The sequence below is a fragment of the Ambystoma mexicanum genome, chromosome 8 (assembly GCF_040938575.1).
Source record: "Ambystoma mexicanum isolate Mex_15411 chromosome 8, UKY_AmexF1_1, whole genome shotgun sequence".
NCBI classification, from domain to species: domain Eukaryota; kingdom Metazoa; phylum Chordata; class Amphibia; order Caudata; family Ambystomatidae; genus Ambystoma; species Ambystoma mexicanum.
The window spans coordinates 1,380,597,730-1,380,621,479 of record NC_090929.1 but is presented as its reverse complement, the minus strand read 5'-3'; the positions used below and the strand labels follow the sequence as shown (position 1 = coordinate 1,380,621,479).

Below are 23,750 nucleotides of genomic sequence, written 5' to 3'. Positions count from 1 at the left end.
GAGGTTGACACACAGCTGTGCCCAAAGATTTAGCAGCAGCTTTGGAGGTCTGCAACCTCTCAAGGGTCTCGTCAGCCTTGCTGCCAAACAAATGAGCACCATCAAAGGGCAGGTTGAGAAGTCTGTTCTGCACATCTGGTGCAAACCCCGACTTCCACAACCAAGCAAACCTGCGTATCACGGTGCTTGCAGACATGGACCGGCTAACGCTATCTGCTGTGTCCAACCCGGACTGAAGGGATTCACACATGGCATCCTTGCCATTCTGCACGATAGCAAGGAAGCCATCTCTTTCTTCCTCCTCGAGAATATACTCAGCCGCTAAAGAGACAATTCCACAGAGTGTGCGAAAACTTGGCCATGGCACAGGTGGAGTTGGCCGATTTAAGGGCCATACTCCCAGATGAAAATACCTAGCGCGCCCATCCATCGAAACGTTTATCATCCCTATCTGGAGGGATGGTAGGGAACGCTGCTTGCCTCGAGGTGGCCATGGCCGCCTGAACCACCAAACTCTCAGGAGGAGTGGGGTGAGTAGCAGGGGTCGCTACTAGTGGGCGGTATTTCTTCATCAATGACTTGTTGACCGCCGGAAGAGACTCCGGGGTATTCCAAACAGCAACCACCTGTAACGCCATGTGAAAAGGACAACACTGTGTCAGTGGTCGGACCCTGATCCAAACTATCAGTTAGGTCATCCTGATCAAATTGAACTGGATGGCCAGATCAACCTAGGTACTCCAGTCACCCTCGGCATCAACCTCCTATAGGAGGATTCAGAATGAGCCCCAGGCTCTGGCCTGCCAAACTCCATCTCCGGAGACATGTCCAGGCCACTGGCATCATGCAAAGACTGACGCAGATCTTCCAACTGACTATCCTCCGAAAAGACCAAGTCCGGATATTCAGGAGTATCCCCGGGGCATCAAATGACTCCAACTCAACATCATCCTCACAAATATCTTGTAGAGAATGAGAAAATTCCCTCTTTGGAACAGGAGTCGACCTGGAGTCAGTGGCGCCCCCAGACATTTTTCATAGGGGTGGCTACACTGGAAATCTTGGGGTGGCACACCAAAACAAACACACATAACTGAATGGGTCAGTGGGGGAGGGGGACAGCATTTTTATAGGGGTGGTCATGGCCCCCTGGGCCACCCTCTGGTGGCGCCCCTGCCTGGAGTCAATTGTGGCCTCACAGACTTGGACAGAGCCTTTCTCAGGTTGAGGGTGCCGACGGCTTCGGCATCAATGCCGACAGTGGCGCCTAGGGCTCAGAGGGCCCGGTCGAGGACAAGGCCCCAACAGCAGCGCCCGACGGGCTCGGCGCCAATGGCTTCGACACCTTCCCAGATTTCGCCGGTTTCGTTGGGGACAAAGACCGCAACCTGGATCTGGCACATCTCTGGTGATCTCCCGGAGCCTTGTCCGAACAGGACCTCGACAGATCCCGATGTTTATCACGCCGACCGCCCGGGCCCGAAGGCGCGCAAGCGTTGGACCAAGACCGATCCCAGCAGGCTTCAACTGAAGGCACGGACGGGGCAGTACGCTGAGATTGAAAAATCTCTAACATCTCCCTGAATGCCTCCCACTCCTCTGGGGTAGAGGATTTAGTGGGGCAAGCCACTTTCCTCGCAGAGCCATCATTCAACGACGACGGGAAAGGCGACCGGTAATGCCACTTTCGGGAGTACCTCGACGAGGAGGACGAGTGGCACGAACCACACGGGGACCGAGATCCCCTGGATTTCCTCCGACGGGGAGAGTCACCCCTCGAGTCGTCGGTGGATGGACCGGTAGATTTCTTTATATTTACTGGGTTTGGACACCCGACCAACCTGCAATGCCTTGGTAGTCAGCGACTGACATTTCGAGCAGTCGTCGGTGTCATGGACGGACATTTCGAGCAGTCGTCGGTGTCGTGACTCTCGCCCAGACACCATAAGCAGGTCTGTGATGAACATCTTGGACTTACAGTCCCTACACTTCTTAAAGGCCGACCGGGGGGTGAGAGGGGTCGATGAAGAAGACATTATGGAAGACGATAACACGAGGCACGCAGAGTGCTCGAAGCAAACACGTTTGCGGAAAAAACGGAACTGAGGCTACGGGCACCATGCATCCTACTTATAACATCCAATGACGTCACCCCCGACGGAGGCCCTCGAGGGACATCGACCCGACGCCATCGACGCAGGACGCCCTCTGCCGAAAAATATCAGCCGAAGCAGTACAGCTGTGGACATTACATATCAAAGATGTGGAATACGTTGGAGGACACAATCCATTGGAAAGAGAGACCCGACACTGCATTCTGGGAAATTAAGTGAATTTCCCAAAGAATCACAAGAACACTTTCTATGTCTGACATGAAGTGTCATTCCAACCATCATATTATCCTGGCAGCATAAAAATAAAACTTGTAAAAAGAATCTACATAGGTTTTTTTGAGCATCTATCACCAGTTTGCCACATCAGTCTCTTACTAAACAAACTCAAATTTCAACATTAAAAAGTTGCCATCATCTGAAAACAAAAGCACAGAAATGGTCATTAAGCTACACACCTATCTTCTCCTGCTGATTTCCAGATGTAATTGGGTTCCTCCTTGGGAGGAAAGGGACAATGCCATTGATCCAGGTACTTGCAAGAAGGTGGTAACAGATGCAGGTCAGATTCCAAGCAATCCACATTAAAAGGGCCTGTATATTCTCATTCGGTTCAACCTCAATGTAATCAACACACTTTGAAGCTTTAGAAGTAAAGGGAGGTGGGATGGAATGAATGCTTGTGCAAATCCTGTCGCCAGAGGGAGGCCAACCCCAATGGGATCCCTGTGCCCTAGGAAGGGTATCCCGTAGCAGGCTCACCTCAATTGTCATAAAGGGGGTGGCTCCCCCTTGGGGTGAAGGGGAGAATTCCCTAGATTCATCACATAGCCCTTCCCTTGGATTGGGGTTCTCCTCTACTCAACCTAAGGGAAATCGACTAAGAAAAGACACATTTTCCTGTGCTCCATAGTGAAGCAAAATGGTTGGAGGTCTAGGACCCACCCCATTATCCTGGTGTTGGAAGTCTTTCCTCAGACACATCCAGGTTAGGGGGGAATGATCTGTAACAAGGCAAATCATCTCCCTGTCAAGTAGTAACTAGGCTGGTGATGCCCCATTTAAAAGCCAGGGCCTACAACTCCACAGTTGCAGAAGCTTGTTCACTAGTGAACAGTTTTTGGCTGGTGTACAAGACTGGGTGTTCTTGCCCATCATTTTACTGTGAGAGGACAGCTCCTAGGCCTCCTTTGGACGAGTCCGACTGCATGATGAACTTGCAATTGAAATCGGGCATCTTGAGAATAGGTTAATCACAGAGTATTTGTTTCAATACATCAAAATTCTGTTGGTCGTGGCAAGTCCAAGTAAGCTTATTTGGCTATGAGTTGTTTTAGTTATTTGTGAGACCCACCGCGATGGACGTGAAGTAAAGTATGAACCTACGGTAATAGCCTGCTAGACTGAGAAAGTCACAGAGTTCCCGTTTGGTCTTAGGGGGAGGTGTTACGCAACGGTCTTGACGTTCTGGGTCTGGAGCTGGATGAGGCCATTGCTTACAAAATAGCAAAGATATAACAGCATTTTGGGCTAATTGGCACTACTTCGAGTTGGCCCCTAATCCAGCCCTTCTCAATGCTCACGTGATCTCATAGACGTGGTGCAGATGTTCCTCCCAACTACTGCTATGGATCACAATATCACTGATGTATGCCCCCATGAATGTAGGCCTTAACACCTTATACATGCATCTCTGAAATGAGACTGGAGCGTCATTGAAGTCAAAGGAAAGGACAGTGAACTGGATCAGCCAGCTCTTGAGGTGTAGATAAGGATGTAATTTCCGGTTCAGCCCTGTTTGGTAGTTTGTCTCTCGCACCCCCTTCTGCTATATTTAGCTGCTCATCCCAGAGCGGGCTCCTAGCTTTCTCTGCCTTTCTTCTCCTAGCTTTTCCACTGCTTTGTGGGATATCTTGTCTTGTAGCCCTGCGTACTTGTGGCTTGATCAGTCTTCCTTTTCTTGGCTTCTCCACACCATTGTGGGATATTGTATCGCGCAGCCCTGTATGGGCTTGTGGCTTGCTCAGCCTTCCTTTTCTCAGTTTCTTCGCCCCTTCATGGGAGGTTTCTTTGTACAGCCCTGTCTGGACTTCGCGCTGGCCTAAACGCCCTCCGCCCACTTTTCATAAAGGTCTGTACGGGGCTTCAGTGTCTCTGGACAACACAGCACAACACCTCAGACCTGTGTCGGTCTGTGCGGTTTCGTTCCTTTCGGCAGCATCTTCACTTTGGGGCAGGTGGGCTCTAACATCGCTTCAAATCGATGTCTCCCCACTGTTCCTGGTTTGGCTTTGATGACTCCTGCTTCTGCGGTCCCGGGTTCTCAGAGAACTCCAAGTTACACCAAGCAGCAGCATTTCACAGGCTTTACAGATTCTCCACCCACCATGTCAATGATGCGGTTCTTCGCTCTGCTTCTTCCTGTGAGAGAGGGGCTCCCTCAGCTGCTCGGGTGAGCAGGTTGGTGGTTTGCGCTCTCCGGCTGTCTCTCTCATCTGTTGCTGGTGCCCAGGTATATTTGGGTTCCTCCTTGGGAGGAAAGGGATGAAGCCATTGGCCCCAGTGCTTTTAAGAAGGCAGTAACAAATACAGATCAGATACCAAGCCATCCACCTTAAAGTTGCTCTGTATATTTCTCATTCTGTTCAACCTCCATGTAACCGGAATCTTTAGAAGTAAGGAGAGGTGGGATGCAATCTTTACTTGGGCAATTCTTCTCCGTACACTCCCCCTAATAAACATTACAATGGCAAAAAGTACAAGGAAACAAGTGCACACTTCTACTACTAATTGTAATGTGTATTCCCTTTAAACAACTTTCGAAGGGAACAGCAAGTGTTGATGTGATGGACACAGTCAACTGTATTGGGTAAATTTACTACTTATTTACTTGGGCAATCCTTGTCCCCACTTGAGGTGCGGAGGTCAATCCCGGTCGGATTCCACTTCCCCTGTCCCCTAGGGAGGATATTGTACAGTGGGCTAACCTCCTTAGTCCTAGAGGCAGTGGGTACCCCCTTGGGGAGAAGCGACCAATTCCCTGGATTCATCATACCTGCTGACAGGTCAACTGTCTTGTATCCTTTTCCAGACCTATCTTCATCTGTTTTTCACAGATGTCCACGAGTACTTCAGAATCTGAGTCTTAAGTGTGCTGAGGACATATACAATTCCTCCTCGGTTTATTGCTCTTCTCTGAGAGAATCCCCTATGCCTACATGTTCATTTGGATTTTCAATTTGCTTGACTAATACTGTAGCCACTTTCGGCATCCTTTCTTGAAATACCTGCTTTTTGAGCCACATGCGGTTTTAGGTATCTCTCGCTATCAATGCTTCCTATGGCCCATCATAGGCATGCTTTTCCTCATCACCAAGTTGTGTTTCCATGGCTTTCGGTGTCGGCATGGATTTCGGGACCCTAGCACATTTTTCGATAGTATAGTGGCTTTTGGTGCCATGTTAGAAGGGCTACTCCTTCTGCCCTGTCTTTTCATTTCAATCTTTAGGGGTCGATTATTTTAGCTCTCTGCTTCGAACATCATTTCTGTTTTACAGTTGGTCTTTTCAGGGTCTGTGATACTGATATCGTGGGTGGTTCCTTCTTTGGGAACGTTTGTAATGCAGGCTTTGGATTTTGTATGCACCTGCCATGTGCTTTCCCTCTGATGTACTTAGCGAGTATGGAGAGCGCCTTTGACGAAGCAGTGTGGGAAACTTTGTGCAAAGGACTGCTGTCCTTCACCACAGGGGCCATTTTCGTGTAGATCCCTTCTTTCATAGAGGCTGGCTCAGACACCATATTGTTTCCAGCTCTTCACCTCTATGAAATATTCCTACAAGTCTTGGACCTGCCCACCTCTTCCCAAGGGGGAGCTAGGGATTTGAGCCTGCTATGCAATACCCTCCCTAGGGGTAGAGATAAGCAGGACCTCACCGAGAGATACTCCCCCTCTGGGGACAAGAACTCCCGTTCTTATGAGGAACTCCCTAAGCAAAACATCACTAAACCTCCTTCGTTAATATCCTGTGAAGAAAGAGATGAAGAAAAAACTAGGATTTGTTATTGTCATTCAGCGGACTAACTTTCTTATCTCTTTTCACGCTTTCTGTCTCTGGATCCCTCTGCTTTCTCATGCACTCTATGGCCCACGGGCATGTAGCGCTTAACAAGAATTAAAATAAATAAATACATAAACATATACACTATTGGTACCTGTGAAAGAAAACTTATATGCTACTGGGATGAAGAAAACCACTGGAAGAAGACAGACTTTGACAGTACGCCAGGGAAGTCCCATGGCAGCGTCTTTAAAACTGGAAGGCAGAGACCTTGAGAATGATAGAGACTGCGAGTTTCAAACCACCTGCACGAAATATGATGAAAGAAAACTGGATGTGCAGTGTGCGATGCTGGAAAGAGGTTTAAATGCAGCTCCCAAGGCACAGCATAGGTGAAGAGATGCAAGAGACCGAGGAGAGTATCGGGCGTCTTTAACTGAACAGGAACCAAGTGGTGGCATGACAGCGGGCAGGGAGCGGTGGAACTGGAGGTCCATTAACAACGCTGATACCACTCCCAATGAGGTATCGTGGAACGAGCCGAATAAGGAACGAACTGAGAGATCATTCTCAACGCTGCTGAAGAAACCAGAGGCCAACCTGACAAGTGACGGTCCCAACCTGATACGAGCCCTGGCGATGTTCTCCCTGAACAAACCAGGTAACAGGGAAAGCGGGAGACCCAGGAGAGGGGCTGAATATCATTATTGGAAAACTCATACTCATCCCAGCCAGCAGGAAGTGGCGAGAATACATGAAGAGAGTGAGAATCAGTACTGGAATGTTCATACTCGTCCCAGTCAAGACAAAGTTTCAAGAATACAAGAAAAGAGTGAGGATCAATACTGGAACGCTCAACGTTGTACCAGTCAAGATAAAGAGTGACATTACATAAAAGGAAGTTCTCATGTTTGAATACAGAGAAATAAACAAACTTGTCCCATGAAAGGGGAGGGGCACATTTTACTATAACGGAACAAGAAAGGAATAAGAAGGAAAAGGAAATAATCAACTGAGGTGGTCGGTTGAGACCTTGAAGAGCCCAGTATCAGAAGTGTATGATTTGATAAAAGTAGTTACTAAGAACTACCTAAGAATACTTTACTGAAATGAACTTGGTGGAAATCACCTCACAGGAGAAGGGAGTCATTCTCCTGTACCTTTGGTTGTTCTATTAGTGTTAGTGTTAGGATGGGTTAGTTTGGACAGTGCACTAATTGTGATTTGGACTCTCGCTGATGGCTGACAAGCACCTTACTTAGATGGTTAGGTAGGGAACGCCTTTAGTATAGGGAGAGATAGTTCTCGCCTTTCAGTCAATAAACAAAAGCAGTGAGATGAAAAGTCAGAGTCCTTGTTCTTCTTCTGACCCGCTACACTGCCCAGCATGGTTTTTGTGTTTCTAGTATCCTGGATCAGAATTTTCTTCTTACGGGTTCTAAAACTCTGTGCTTGTCTAGCCAAGAGAACCTGCTGTTGCTGGTAGAGCAACACCTAAAAGGAGGCTTGTGCATGAAGCCAGATACCGAAAGCATGAGTGTGTAAATTCTCTACTTGTACGTCGTGTCTCCCTGGCGACATCACTGAAAAAAGGCTGCTCCCTGCTTAGTGGAAAAATTTGACTTCCCCTCCTCCACTTCGTATTTGAAACAATGGCAGGACAAAAACGACCTGAGGTGATAGTCGACTACAAGAAGCATTGTGTGTAAGATGTACATGTCCTACCTGGATCGGGGTCCATGTCTAGTTTTACATTTTGTGAAAAAATTGTAATGATATGGACCAAACACTACATGACAGACTATCCCTCGCATGTGAATCTAAACAGATTCACAAGTCACCACAATACATCTATATATACACAACTGAAAGTTATGTTCGAATGGTGGTACTCGCAGTTTACATGAAGCCACTTAACATATCTTTTTTTCTTGTTTAATGCGCAGACTTAGCTTGAAAGCAGCGGAGCCCTGTACAGAGTGTGGGTAGCCAGCATTTGGGCTGGCATCTTTTAGCAGATGCGCAGTACTGTGAGTTCAGATCTGTATGTCGGTATGTGTATCCATCCTTGGTCAGATGTTGAAAAAGCCATGTTTTGAGAGACATACCTCACCCCTTGCTACAAACCTCTGCTGTCTCACATGTTTTAGTTGATGGAGGGTGTCCTACTGCAAATTCCTCTCTCCCATTTGGTTTGATGGATCCATTACCTGGCATATGGGTTTTTGGGCATCTCCTGAACCTCTATGAAGAAACTTTCAGTTCTCCCTCCATGTGCAGTGCAGCATCCTCCTCCCTCTCTGTACATCTGCACACACCGCCCTCCACCAACTTCTTCTTTCCTGTGCTCAACATTTTCTATATCAGCCATTTGCTGCTGCCTTGGGGAGCTACAAAGTGCTCTGTGACACTGTAAACATACTTGGGCCTCATTGTAAAACAGGCACGGCTGCCTCCGGAGTTGCATTTTTTCCAGCGGCCAGAAACGGGCAATTACCGGGTCATTACGACCTTGCCGAGGCGATGCAATTCCCAAGCGTCTGTTCCACCTTGACGTCCATGTGTGGGAACCACACCTTCATTCTGAGCTATCTCTTGGTGGACACAATTTCACAGTGTCCCGTGTGTGCCATGGCAATTACTCAGTCTTGAAGGTTCTCAGGGATGACAATCTGGTTTTCTTTCAGCAGTAACCCTTCAGGGGACACCAACAGCATGTGTTTTATCAGGTGGAAAGTCTGGAGTTTCTTTTCTGTCTCAGACTGCAATGTTTCTCTTTGGCTTCCTTGATACCACCATCCCAACGTTACACAATCTTTTATGGTCATGAGGAGATTGTCTTGGCACATGCTGTCGAGTATTTCTGGTATGGTGCGAGACTTGGGCAGCGCGTTGCTCACAATGTAGTTGAGATATTGATTGGCCTTGATGGATTGGCTTTCTTCTTTGCTCAGCAGTGGATATCTAGACAGGAAATCAGCTATTCTTGCAAGCAGAGTCCCAATTGCGCAATGCGAGGCAGCATTTTTGCTGTAGGTTTGCCATAGATGGTCGGGAGCACTTGGTGGTCGATGATGGTGAAAGGCCATACATTAATGAACAGGTGATTGTGCTCACACACCCACACTACCACAAGGCTTTCTTTCTCTGGTTGAGAGTCTGCACACTCAGTCAATGATAAGCTATGGCTTATAAAAGGAGGAAACCCGGTATACTACTGACTAAGGAGGAGTTAGCAGTGTATACTTTGTCTGTATCCGGGAGAATAATGATCAATATATAGGAAGACAAAGATAAGATGCAGATGCTATAGGTACCAGACCACAAAGGTTCAAAAGGAGTTAAAAATGGGGACCAGTCACTGTTAAAAAGGTGAATACCCAATTTGAATAATGAATCATAATGATTAAAACATATAATTAAATGTAAGGGTCCACAGTACAACACTTAAGGTACTCATTCGATTCACGGAGCCGTACTACCGACTCCCAGGCATCTCGCCGCGACTGTCCTTCACTCGCGTTGAACCAAGGGCTGGTTTCCCTACAGGTAGCCGTACATGCGGACTGTCCTCAGATGCCACTCTCGCATCTATAAGGACCAATTTAGCCGTCTACTACTGCCTACTATTGACAGTAGAGTGCCCCCGTGAGCACCATTGTAGATGCTACGAAACCTTTGTTATGACTGCTATTGTTCCAATTGTAACTAGGCTACGTTATTAATACTTTTCCTCCTGATGAATGTTCCATACTAATATCTTGATGAACAGAAACATGTCGAGACAACTCTCTGGACTGTAAACAGAGATCTTAATCTATGACACATTTATTTTACCTCAAGAGGGTACTATACTATTTGTTTGATTAGTACCATTTGTGCCTGTTTTTTCTGTGACACCGTTTTAACTTGCTATCTTAGCGTGCTACGTATTCCTTGTTGTTGTTTTACACATTGGATGTTTAAGTGTTGTACTGTGGACCCTTACATTTAATTATATGTTTTATGATTCATTATTAAAATTGGGTATTCACATTTTTAACAGTGACTGGTCCCCATTTTGAACTCCTTTTGAACCTTTGTGGTCTGGTACCTCTAGCATCTGCATCTTATCTTTGTCTTCCTATATATTGATAGGCCACTATGCGACATGCAGATGAGGGTGGGTTGCTTGGCTTGGCTTGGGCCTGAAATGCCCCAAGGCCGACGGGGCTTACATCAACTGTTAGCTCAGTTTCTAGTTCAGGATGAGAAGATGCCATGCTTGAGGCGGAGGCGATGCGCCTTTTGATTTCTTGAAACGCATCTTCACAGTTGGTGGACCACGCAAAATCTTGTCCTTTGCCAGTGAGTAGACAGAGGGGTGTGTTCACGGAGGTAAAGTCCTGTATGTACCGGGTACAATAGCTTGCCATGCCCAGGAATGATCTGACGGCCGATGTTGATATTAGCGTGGGCGATTCCACCAGGGCTTGCACTTTCTCCAGATTGGGTTGCACACCGTCGTGCGAAATGATGTGCCCAAAGAATTTGAGCATCGTTTTGCTTAACTCTGCACTTGTCTGCGTTTATGGTCAGATTAGCTTCTTCGAGCGCAATGCACACTCAATGCAGTGTATCATCGTGGGCTTTCTGGGTTGCACCGAAAATTAATATGTTGCCGCTGTAGTTGAGGCATTCATGAATGTGTTTGATTATTTGATGTATAGCACAGGGGCAAAGCGCTGGTCTTGCAAGCAAGACCACACATAGCAACAGAGGTTCGAATACCGATCTGCGCTTAGAAAACAAACTCAGGTATGGTATTAGGCGCATTATAAAAAAACAATTTAATTAATAAATCTCGTTTTGAAAGATCTCTGCTGCAGATGATACCCCAAAGCTGAGGCGCTTTTAGCGAAACAGCCCTAGATGTGTGGAGAAAGTGGTTACGTAGCGAGAGTCCGGGTGCAATTCAAGTTGATGGTATCCCTTGTTTAAATCTAATTTGGAGAAAACCTTTGCACCGTGTAGCAGATGCATCATATCAGTCATTCTTGGGGACATGTGTTGTTCTCTTTCAATTGCGATGTTTGGTGCCCTCATGTCCACGCAGATGAGGATGCTTTTGTTGTTTTCTTTTTTGGGAATTAAGGGCGATACCCAGGGCGTGGGTCCCTTTACATGTTTTATAATGTCCTGTTTTAAAAATTATTGTATTTCATCTTCCACTTGCCTCTGGGTGTTTAACGGTATTCCTCGGTAGTGTTGTGCTACTGGTTTGATGTTTGTGTTGATATGCAGCTTGATTTGTTTCCCTTTTAGTTTTCCTAGGCCTTTGAATAGTGTAGGGGCATTTTTTACCATCATATCTTTTGGACTTGTCATGTAGGCTAACATGATTTGGTACATCACGTACACCAGTCCCATCTGTATGGCAGATCTGAAGCTGAGGATGCTCCCTCCTGGGGCTTCACCTTTGATCACATATATTATGACCTTTGTCTTCTTGTCCTTGTTGGTGCAGGTAGCATTAAACATTCCTTTGCATTCCAATGGTGTGCTCGTGCCGTATGGATATATGTCAATGTCGGCAGGCTTCACTGGTTTCTTCTTTTCGTGAGACTGGTACATCTCTTCATTGATCACACTGACCGTGGCTGCGGTGTCTATCAGAAATTCTTGACTGTTTCAGTTTATCTGTAACTGCAGTGTCAGGCTGCATTGGGTTGCTGTGCCATTTCCTATGGCATGTACGTAGCCTCTTTTACGGTCGCTGCTTGATGACGAGGAATTAGAGTCATTCCGTCCCCTCTTTACGCCTCTATATTCCTTATTTTCTGATGCAATTACCTCCTCTTTGACACTTCTGGGGAACGTGTGCGACGGGTGTCCTTCCTTCTGTCACTGTGTCGTCTGTCCTTGTGTGATGACTCCCTCTTTCTGCTGTTTGATCGACGTCTGCTGGGGGTGGGCGATCTCCATGCTCTGGAACGGGAGCTTTCCCACCTTCTGCTTTCTCCTTGGTTATCTGTTTTTTGGAAGTATTTGATGTTCTTGCATGCTGACTGGAAATGGTTTTCACCTTTGTATTTGTCACACTTATACCCGACAGCTGGGCACAGGCTTATGTGGGGAAAATTATATCCACAGCGATAGCATTTATTTTTATGTTGATTCCTTTCAGACGATCGCACCTCACACAGGGATGGCGGGGAGGCTGTCTGCGTAATCTTGGTGTTGCTCAGGGATTCTGTTTGCATGGATAGTGCCATGTCCACTCTTGCAAGCTGTAGAATTTCCTCTAGTGTTCTAGTCTTCTGTAATAATTTCTTTCGAGAATCAGCTGATTCACAGCCAGCATTGTTTGGGATTTTAAGGCTTTGTCCGTAGAGTAGCGATTAAAGACGCAGTATTTTACTCTTTTGCACTACCTCATGACAAAGTTGTCTAGTGTTTCTCCCTTGTCTTGTGTTGATGTGTGGAATATGTGGTGCTCATAGTCTACATTCCTCAAAGGAGCGAAACAGTTGTTCAATGAATCAATGATTCCTTGAAATGTGTCAGTTGAGCTTTCTGGCATTTCAAATACAATGTTCCTTACAAATGCTCACAAGGACCAACAAAAATAAAAAATAAAAGGAGTGCATCAGTATGACTCTGAGGTGGAATTCCTCCCTTACCCCTATTGCATGAATGTAAATATTGAGTTCCTTAAGCCACCTGTTCCACCGGGGTGCCAAACTACTGGTGTCAGAAATGTCAAATAGCAGTACTGCTTGTAATTGTGTAATTGCACAGACTCATACCCCCCCATCATTTCTGGCCACTGGGTTACGTGTGGAGGATCTCAAAGATGGGCTGGAGGAGTTGCATCCTTCTCTGACATGATGGCGGTGCACCGCGTGGTGTGGCGCTGGGGACGGGGGAGGCTGGTTGTGCGCCCTCACCTTCTGTTCATGCGTCAATGATGGCTTTCTATACGAGGAATCTTGCGCACGTGTTGTCGGGGCACTCTGGTCTGCAAAAGTTAGTGGTGAAGGCTGGTTGGTGCTGTGGGGCCTTCCAGACCAAGTGGTATTTCCTTATGCGCGGGCCAAAAGCATGCAAATGCAACGTTCCACTTGAGGAGAGCTGGATGCAGATTGTAGGCAAATGAGGAAGTGTGCGTGCACTCACCGCGAGGTCACAGCATGCCTTTCGTGCGTTTAGGGCCCTGCTGGGCGGTAATCGGAACACTTCTGATGCGAGTCATGCTTCCTTACTAAGGCGTTTCCCTAGTGTCGCAACACCGGTCAGGCAGAGGCCAGAGCAGATGGAGGCAAGCGGGCATTGCTCTGTACTTGTGTGGAAGCCGGATTTCGATGATGCTGCAATACAGATATTGAATTAATAGGTACTTGAAGCCAATCAGCGCGACTTGGAAGGAAGGAAGCACGGGTGGGTCCGGTGTTTAAATCCTTGTCGCCATTGTTAAATCTCTAATCTGAGATATGTCAGCATTCAAATGATGTCGGGTTAGACGCAATAATACACAGAGCCATGTATAGCAGCGTGACCTCTTTATTCTCTTTCTTCTGACTGCCTACTTTGGCGGTAACCCCGCCCACACCACGTGATCGGCCAACATCAGATCTAAACAGTAAAATGGCAAAAGCTAATGCTTGTCCCTCTAAATAATTATTCTGAAAGGAGCTCGAATGAAAATTCAACAGAAAACCACAAGTGGAGATCAGCTAGAAAATCATTAGATGTGCAGAGCGTCATTAACAGAGTGGCTGCTTTCGGCAGAAAGCTGTTTAACAGATCCTATCCCTAGCTTATAATTATTTGGTTTTATGTCTATGGGTTGTGCACAAAAGATCGCACCTGTGATTGCAAAACAAAAGGCTGCAATTCTGTGGGTGCCACCTTTCCTGTGCGACCCTCTCCGGGGCCATGTCTGCCATGCCACACAGATGCTAGCAAATTATTTTGTGATAGCAAACAAGGCAATTTAAAATGTTTTTTCAAATGTCAACAGCAGAGGAATTGGGCAGGAAAAAGACAAAGCTGTGCTCTGACAAACCTGTACTGCTGGTGCATCGTTCCATGGAGGTCTCACGGTAGGCCTGAAGCCCAAACCCGCCATGCTATGTGAAGTACAGGGCTATGAGTGTCTGCTCCAGAGCTGGGGCTCCCTCTGTCACCAATAAGCAGACCAAGCAATTTCTCCTGTGCTTGTGTCCTTGTCTGCAGGTGTGCTTCAGGAGAATTGTGGTAAGCGAGAGGGACCCAGCGATTGATTTGCAAGCTCTGCGAAGCATTTAGGGAAATGTGACATCTGCTGCTCAAGCAGAACAGCCCGAGCCTCACATCCATAAACAAGGACTGTCCAAATAAGTATATGCGGCTTGTGGTTTAAAGACATTTTACTGTAAGGGTGAGTGTGTTGATAAATGAAAGAGCAGACACTAATAAGTGTATTTAATATAATTTTGGCAAGCTCACATTGACGTGACATGACAATTTAAGGACCCCTGTTTATACAACCCCACCCCACACTTCAGGGCAAAGAACAGACAGTGAGTTATTCAAAAATCAAAATGTATTAAAAAAAATTAGATCCATTTTAGGCAACTGGGTCTTCAGCTTAACCTCGAGCCAACTACATGCAGTATGGTATATTTAAAATTCTACAAAATGAAATTTTACATGCCTATATGAATCCCACTATGATAAGTGTACAAAGGCATCCACTTTTAATGACAATGTCTTCCTCTAAATGTGCTATATTCTAATCCACTCAACTGCAAACATACTTACATTCTGTGAGAAACCAGAAGGTGTCTCATCCGCTAGTCCCTGGGCGTCTCTCTCTCAGGTGGCCAGGGCACAGCCATCACCTTTGGATCCAGACCCTGCGGGTGGACCAGTGCGGAAGGATAACCTGGGCGAGGGTCCTCTATAGTGGCACACCTGATGGTGAGACGCGGTATCCCCCTCCCTGTAACAGCTTTACCCCATCCTAGTCGATAGGATATTTTGAAACTCTACTCCCCCCCTTTCCGTTCACGAGCACTTTCACATGGACAGCCCGCTCTGCGAGAAAACAGACTAACACCCGAGAATTGTACCTGACATGTCCAACTACTATGGTCAGGCAAAGTCAGGCAATTATCGGTAATCACTCACACCTGACTCCCATTAAACTACCCCACATGGATAAAAGGCAGAGCACAAGAACACAGGCTGAGCGAGTCGAAGTACACGAAGGAACAGTACTTTCCGGACGGCAGCTGAACAAAGGAAGGAAGACGGCAAACCAAGAAGTATACGCAAGGAGGAAGATACCCTTGACCTTTTTGGTGACAGATCGTTACTTTACAGAACCCTTCGTGGCAGGAAACCAAACTGAAGAATCCTGTATTGTGTGTCAGAGAGGGCCCTCCTGCTCGGCTGACTGAGTCGGGGAGGAATAGCAGCCGCGGTGGTACCGTCCTTGGCTCCAAGGTTAAAGCAGCACCTGAGAGATCAGTACAGCCGGTGAGTTGGGGAGACCAATGCAAGACCGGTCTGTGTTGAAGTCGCAAGCGACAACATTGTAGAACAAGCACAAGAATGAAGATTTAAACGCGTGTGATGAAAGACGGGAGGAAATCTTAATTGCTGATAAATGGAAGAACATTAAAGGGAAAAGATACAATCCCAGTGACAGAGTGGTCCGGCACTACGAGGGTGCTCAATCAAAGGTCTCTGTAAGGTATCCAGCCAAGAAGTGGCAGAAACGAAAGTAGAAGATTGGCAAGAACATTATGTAAAGTGAATCGCAGTGGTCCTGCAACGTTTCAGCAAAACCCATCGCACATTCGGAAGTCTTCGATTTTTGACATCAAGAGGAAAATGTAGAAAGTGAGATTACATGGTCCGAGCCCGAACGATGGAGATCCATAGTCCAAACCCGAACGAGGGAGACCAAATTGTGAACATTGTACTAAAAAGGGGTCCGAGCCTGAAGGAGGAAGACCCATGATGAACACTGAAAGCGAGAACTTGTGAGTAAGAAAGGAACTTTGGTGCTTGTTTGTTACATCAGGCCCTCTGTAATAGGAGACTACCATTGGGAGAGAGACTTTGGCAGAAGACCCTGATGCCTATATTTTGAACACTTACCTCGTGGTCAAGAAGCCAGACTGTGCGAAGCTTGTGCGTGCCGCCTTGCCCTGTGATGAAAACGTGGGTTAGGGAAGCCAACTTCTCAACCATCCTGACATATGTTTTCTGAACACTTTCCTTTTGCACACATTGTTATGCCACACCATTTGTATTTAGAAGTAAGGATTGGCAAAAGGTTTATTATTATAGGCCCTTTTATTTTGACAGAGACTCCACTAGGACTGCGTTATTTATTATTTGATGGTCGTACCTTGCTCACATCCTTAGATTTAGATTTAGATAGGCGTTCAACCAACCTATTTGATACCCTTGAGCAGTGATCACTTGTGTCTGTCTTCACTGTTTGATACCATGCCTTTCTTACCTTGTGTAGCGCCAGACCAGTTTCATTTTTAGAAAATGCAACAACATTTCTTGTCTGGCAATGCAACTTGAGACGTAAACCTGTGCAGTGGCATTCCACCAATCAGCCCCATGCATTAACTAGCCTGAATAACAAAACAATTAAAACATTAGGTCCCATGGAAAGCAGCCTTCCTTTCATGCATATTTGAGTAGTTTGTTAGAAATGCTGTTCTCAGGGGTGTAGGAATGATAGAAGAAGATAAGCTAGAAGAATGGGCTCGAAAGGTTCATACTTTCAGTTTTGAGAAAACCCATTCTGTGTTTAGTCACAGATACCAACCTATGAATCATGCTTTCTAGTGGAAAGAGGTAGAATTTAGCATCTTTGTGCTGAAGATTAGTGGAAAGATTTTTGCGAACAGAATCAAATGGCTTGATCAAGTCATTCAAATTTAGAGGAGGCTTGGGGCAAAACATATGGATGCTCTTAGGATCTTGTTGCCAGTAACAGAGCAACACCATCTGAATCCCTCTTTTGCCACATTAATCTATAAATTGGCACACTGGCAGGGGCTATCGATGAGTGTGTGTGTGGTGGCGACAAGGAATGAAGAGACTGATCAAGTGGTGCCATGATTGCTATACACCTTTATTCAAAAGAAAGATAAACCTATCTGTCCTTAACTCTAATGGGGCTTTCCCTACCTAAACTAAAGAAACTCGGGTGCTCGACAGGAAGTTTGTGAAAATCCAAATCAAAGGCACCAGTCAAAAAGCTCCTACGCTATCCCTGTCACTACAATAAACAATAATACAGTTTGGGTTCTGATCGTGACCAAGGAGAATGACTCCCTTCTCCTGGATGTAACCTGTCCCAAAAGATACCAGATGGTCTTAAAGTAAAGTTCCACTTAAGTTCCTGGCTTTTCGTGACCCAAAACAAAAACAAAACAGTTCTACAGGATCATTGTGGGGCTAGGAGAATGACTCCCTTCTCATAGCTGGTTCCCCAGTGTTCCTTGTAGTTTTTAGCAAAAAAGTTTACTTCCTTTAAGGAGGTTTTCGCACATTCAACTTCCTTTATACTTTTTGTCCTGCCCCACTGGAGCCAAGAAGAAGCTGCTCGAGCCGTTTTTGGTTTGCCAAAGGCCTTCTTCTCAGGAACTGCTACATCCAGGCGTTTTCTCTTCCCGTTTCTCTGGAAAGATGTATATCCCGTTTAGTTTCAAACAGGGGCAGACTCTTGGCGGGATGTGGTGTTGACAAACGAAGAAAGACAGCTCCTTACATAGTTTTGGGCATGTCCCAATATATATGACAAGATACAATAGATTATTTATAACACGCTTAATACCCAGAGGTTTCTAAACGCAGACCCAGGGATTGAACCCGTGGTGCTCTGTGTTGTCTTGCTTCCAAGGCGAGCATGTTGGCCCTGAGATAGCCTCCCAAGACCATTTTTTGACAGCATGGGTGATCTTCGGTGACCTGGTATTTTCCATGTGCGACGGCTGGCTGTTGCTGCAGCTGATGCTTCAGAAGGCCCTTCAGTCCTGGAGTTGCTCTCGTGGGCGAGGATTTCCAAAGGATTAGATTTTGTATCCTTTGAGGCGTAGGTCTCTGGATGTCACCCTCGGCTTAAGGTTAGTCTCCTTTCTCCTTTCTTGTATATAAATTTAAGGAATATTATTGCTGTAGGATTTAGGCCATCTGTGGCTTTGTTCGGTTGTTCACCGCTTCGGGTATTAACCTTCTCCTGGTTTCCCTTGCTCCTTCCCGGACTCTCAACAATCACTTGTTTTTGACTCTTTGGGGAACACGTTTCACTGGTTCTGCACGGAACCGTCTCTCAGCATTTGATTTGTTCTCTCTTCTTCCAATATGGACCCCTTTGTTTTTGCGTGCTGTTGGTCCTTGCACTAGATATTGACCTGCCTTGACCATTTGTTACGAGTCACATAGGCTCCATAGTGCTGGACACTTCTCTTCCACTGGCCTACACGGCTTTGTGCTCGCCAAAGGTTGGCAGTCTCAGCGTAGTTGTCAGACCAGACGGTCCGCCCACTACAGGTCACGACACACTTTCATCTTCCTGCTTCTCTTCTGCCGGCACCCTGACGTTTGGTCAGACGCTTCTTGGGTGTCTCAGGGCCGATCTGCTCAGGTTCTTTCCACTGCTTTACTGCAGGCTCACTCTCGTACCACCTGACTTCAAACTGTCGGAATGCCAGGGCGTAGAACTGATTCTTCTTTGGTTCGGTTTCCCTCTCACCCTTCAGCTTCTGCTTCTACCACTACTGCTCTCGACATCTTGCCAACATGCAAGACACCTCCAGCTTCTCTGAACTCTACCATTACTGCTGGCATCCTGTGGACCTGCAATATGCTCTCTACGATTCCTTTGAACCACCCCTCTAGCTTCAGCTTCTACTACTCGCCTCTTTGGTCATTTCCTTCTTCTCCTTCGTCCTTTCTTTATGTTTGCTTTATATCTCCAAGTTCTTTCTGACGTGACGTCAGCCCAATCGCCAGCACCTGATTGAATAGTTATTGTGCTTTCCGCAAGCATTCTTGGATTTTTCTTCATCCCAGTACTTGTTGTCGGGAGAATGTCCAAACTAGTACAGTAGCAAATAGTTTCTGAATTAAGACTTGGGTGATGTGGTTATCTTATAAGATTTGGATGTGATAAGAGTTGCAGCCTTGTGCACAGGAGGGAATTCCCTCCCCATGAGGACCTCTCTCGTTACCACCCCTACGGGGACCCTGGGTTAGCAGCCTCACCACCCTAGTATCATATGGAAAGGTACTCCTACGTCGGAAAATGTGACACCATCTGAAGTATCATCACAGTGTGTGCCCCATGATGGCGTGGAAGGTAAAATGTCACCACCCTCTGCACACACTGGATGTTTATGAAGCATCTCAAGCTGTAACAACAGGAGCCTGAAGATAATGATAATGATGTGTTATTTATATAGTACTTTCGCCAAAGTGCTTTACAAAGAACATATATTAACATACAATTATCACCCAACCGTAGTTGATACTCACGTCTCGACCTCAAAAGGATAATGGGCTGAGATTGCTTTGCCGGGATTCGAAACTGCGACTTGCAGGTCAAAGACAGATCACAGCAGTGAGCACTCAACCCGCTGAACTATCTTACCGGCTAAAGAGAAATCTGCACATGAAATCTGGGATCTTAAAAGCGATGCACACAGGTTCTGTAGGCGGATATGATAACTCATCAATTGTTGAAAATCAATGATCCTGTGGGTCGCTGTTCTGAGTCGCTTAACGCTTGATGTGCTTTACTCTGAAATAAACTGCACACAGAATGGATATGTGTGGCTGGCTGACATAACCTAGAGCAGACGTGGAGGTGAGGCGAGAGTTGGCATGCTGCAGCATAATGGGACCTTCTGTGCGCTCCACCTGTCGCCTCACCCTGGCTTGGTGCAGTGCGTTGCAGTGCACATAGCTCAGAAACGGTGAGTCCTAAGGTCTTGAAACGTGAGTTTTGTTTCTCATGTTAAGACGCTTAAAATGAGGTTTGTCTGGTCATTCTACAACCACATTGATGTTTTGCCGATTTCAAGCAACCATCATGCGTGAAGGGGCTGAAATCCGGAGATAGGGATGGGGTGTTCAAATGTCATGTAGCCAGTAATGTCCAGAGTGTCTTAACAAGTAACTATGCACATTTTGGTGCAAATTTGTGGAACAGTGTGGAATTGCATAAGGAACAAACTAACAGATGTTCTATTTTATATATGTATAGATAAATAGAAGATGAAGTATATTCAGAGGAAACATTAACATCTATTATGATATTTTGGTATTCTAAAACGGGAAACATTAAAGATGTTGTGGCTTACCTTTCTTTTTATCATTCTCTGCTAAACAAAGCTTGACGGCTTCAACTGCTCTGGGGCTGGTGAAAATTAGACCACCGTAATGTTCAGGATGAGAGAGCTGTTTAACACACAAAGTGCATACTGTCATTAGCAATCAGGAAAGCAATTAAGTTGTACAAAGTAGCTCAAAAGCATTATTTTTGTGCGAAAACATTTTCTTTGTCCTACAAGGGTGTGCTATATTATACATGATACGATATGATATGGCATTTATAACGCGCCTATACACAAATGTTCCAAGACGCGACGAGCCAAGGGAGGGGAACGGAGACAACGATCCTACGGGCCAGGTGACATTGAGATCGCGGAAGTACAGGGGAGGTGGGAAGGGGAAAAGTCCAGGGGGAAAAGGGAGGGGGCAGTTCAGTAAATAGGGTAACAGTAAAATAAATAAAAAACAATAAATAAAAGTGTTGACATTAGGTGTCAAGTGCTGGTAGGGGCTGTAGGGATACAGAAACAGTCCCCGAGTGCAAGGGTTGCCAGGGGGGCAGTGCAAGTGTGCAACTGGCGGGGAGGGGACCTGGGCCCAAGATCAGAGGGTAGCCAGGTAACCAGTGCAGTTTCAGATTCAGCAAGGAGGTCAGCAGGGGAGAGGAGGAGAGAAAGCAGAAATAAAGAGGATGGTCTTGAGGTGCTTCCAGAACCGGAGATGGTTCTCCTAAAGTTTCAGAGAGGCAGGGAGGCTGTTCCAGAGGGAGGCCCCAGCAGAAGCGAGAGATCTACCACCAACTCGCTGCTTGGAGAAGTGACTAACTCTGAGGGAGTTGGACGTGAATGAGCGAAGAGCTCGGGAAGGAAGATATTTAGGAAGAGAGATTTGAAGGTATTGAGGCCCCATGCCCCAGAAGGCCTTGTGGACAATGCAGAGGGTTTTGAACTTAATCCTCGCCAGCACTGGGAGCCAGTGCAGAGATTTTAGTCCTGGAGAGATACAATCACTGGGCTTGAGGCCAAGGACAGGTCTCGCAGTCCGGTTTTGGATGAGTTGCAGAGGGCGGAGAGTAGAGGCAGGCAGATTTAGAAAAAGGCTGTTGCAGTAGTCCAGCCTAGAGAGAACCAGAGCTCTGGAGACAGTGAGCTTCTGGGGGAAGGAGAGGAAAGGAAGAATACCTCTGAGGAAGTGTAGCTGGTAGTGTGACTTCTTAGAGATGTCAGAGATGTGAGGAGAGAAGGAAAGTGTGAATCGAAGATGACACCGAGGTTTTTAGCCTCGTAGGTGGGAGCAGGAAGAGGGCTAAGAGAGGCTGTCCAGAGAGTGACAGGAAAGGAGGGAGCAGGTGTGCCGATGAGGAGGATCTCAGTCTTACTGGCATTAAGGCAGAGATCATTGGCGGCACACCACTCCTGGATGGCGGACAGATAGTCAGAGATGAGAGAAGGAGAAGAGGTGGCTGAAGGGAGCCTGAAAATGAGCTGAGTGTCATCTGCATAGCACTGAAAGTTGGGGCAGAGAGCGGCAATGCAGTGGGCAAGAAGCGCCAGGTATTGGCTGAACATCCAGGGGGAGAGGTTAGACCCCTGGGGTAAATCACAGGTAGAGATAGAGGAAAGGAAGGACCAAGTTGGAACTGGGACGCTCGATCAGAGAGAAAGGAGGTCAGCCAAGCCAGGGCCTGATCGGTGTACCCAGGTTATCACGGAGACGGTTGAGCAGGATGGCATGGTTGACCATGTCAAAGGCAGAAGAGAGATCAAGTAAGATGAGGAGACAGGGGATGTTGTAATTGAGGTTGGAGAGCAGGTATTCAGGGATGTTCGGGAGAGCAGTTTCTGTGCTTCTGGCAACTCTGAATCCAGACCGATGGTCATGGAGACAACCAACAGATTCAGAGTAAAGATTAAGCTGGGAGATGGCCTTCTTTTCCAGAAGTTGGCCAGGAAAGGAGTGATGGAGATTGGGCGATAGTTAGCCAGGCAGGAAGGGTCAGCAGAGGGTTTCTTAAGAAGGCAGTGCACAAGGGAGTGCTTCAGGGGAGAGGGGAAGACTCCAGTGACAAAGGAGTTGTTGCAGATATCAGCCAGAGCAGGAGCCAGGGTGTCAATGTGGTCCTTGATGGTTTTGGAGGAACAGGGGAGAACCTGTTTTGATGAGACTTTCATAGATCGGACTTGTCTAGAAACCTTGTCTGAGGAGAACAGGGGAAAGACAGAGCAGAAGGGAGGAGAAGTGGCCGATGAAGGGCCAGAGGAAGACCAGGCAGTAGAGGGAGGAGGGGGTGAGGAAGAGGACAGGATGTCCTGAGTTTTACAGATAAAATGAGAAGCCAGGGCCGTGCAGAGGGTCTGGGAGGGGACAAGAGAGGTAGAGACTGTGGCAGGATTGGCTGAGTTGTTAGATGCCGCAGAGACGCGGGCCTGGATGTGGGTGCTCTTCTTGGTGCAGACAGAGAGCCGGTATTGCCTTTGGAGCAGGCGGCAGGCCAGTTTGTCAGAGGATGTACCGGAAGCATGCCATTTCCTCTCAGGCACCCTGCACTTGCGTTTAAGGGTGACGAGATCTGAGTCGCACCAAGAGTTGCACTTGGCTTTGGGCTTCAAGCGGATACTCATGACAGGGGCAAGAACATCAAGAGTATCAGAAATAGCAGAGTGGAGCATGAAAAGGGCTGTGTCAGGGTTTGAGTCAGCCAAGGGGGGATGGGGATGAGAAAGTGGCAGTGAAAGCCTCAACTGACACACGCTTCATGGGTCGGATAACCGAGAAGGTAGGTGGCAGTGCTGGAATTGGCTTGGCCTGAGGGATAGAGAGGGTGAGATGGGAGGAAAGAAGAAAGTGATCACTCCAGGAGAGAGGACTGGTAAGAGGGGTCAAAAGGGGAAGGTCTTCAGAGTGTGCCCTGCAGAGTGAGTCGGGCCAGAGGGGAGAATAGAGAGTGAGAGAGAGTCGCAGAGGCCACAAAAGAGTCCAGTGGAAGGACAGGAAGCATCCAGGTGGATGTTGAAGTCACCAAGAAGGAGGAGTTGAGTGGTTGAGACCAGGTGGGAAGATGAGAGGTCTGCCCATTCAGAGAAAACAGAGGAGATCTGACCATGTGGCCGATAGATGGTGCACAGTAAGGGAATGGCCAGGAGGGAGAGAGAGCTCCTGCAGACAAGGCATTCGAAAGAGGAGTAGGCCTGCGCAGGAATGACGGAGGCAGGAATCCACTCAGGGAAGATCAGGGCTACACCCCATC

At 47.0% G+C, this 23,750-nt stretch overlaps 1 protein-coding gene across 12 annotated transcripts in view; it reads right to left on the bottom strand.

Annotated features, from left to right (window-relative positions):
- The window catches only part of UROS (uroporphyrinogen III synthase), a 1,119,872-nt gene that overhangs the window by 741,414 nt on the left and 354,708 nt on the right, over positions 1-23,750 (bottom strand). For all 12 annotated transcript variants that reach the window (XM_069611496.1, XM_069611501.1, XM_069611504.1 and 9 more), the window contains one exon: positions 20,533-20,629. In XM_069611496.1, the coding sequence (XP_069467597.1) occupies positions 20,533-20,629 (97 nt within the window). The remainder of the gene's footprint in view (positions 1-20,532; positions 20,630-23,750) is intronic.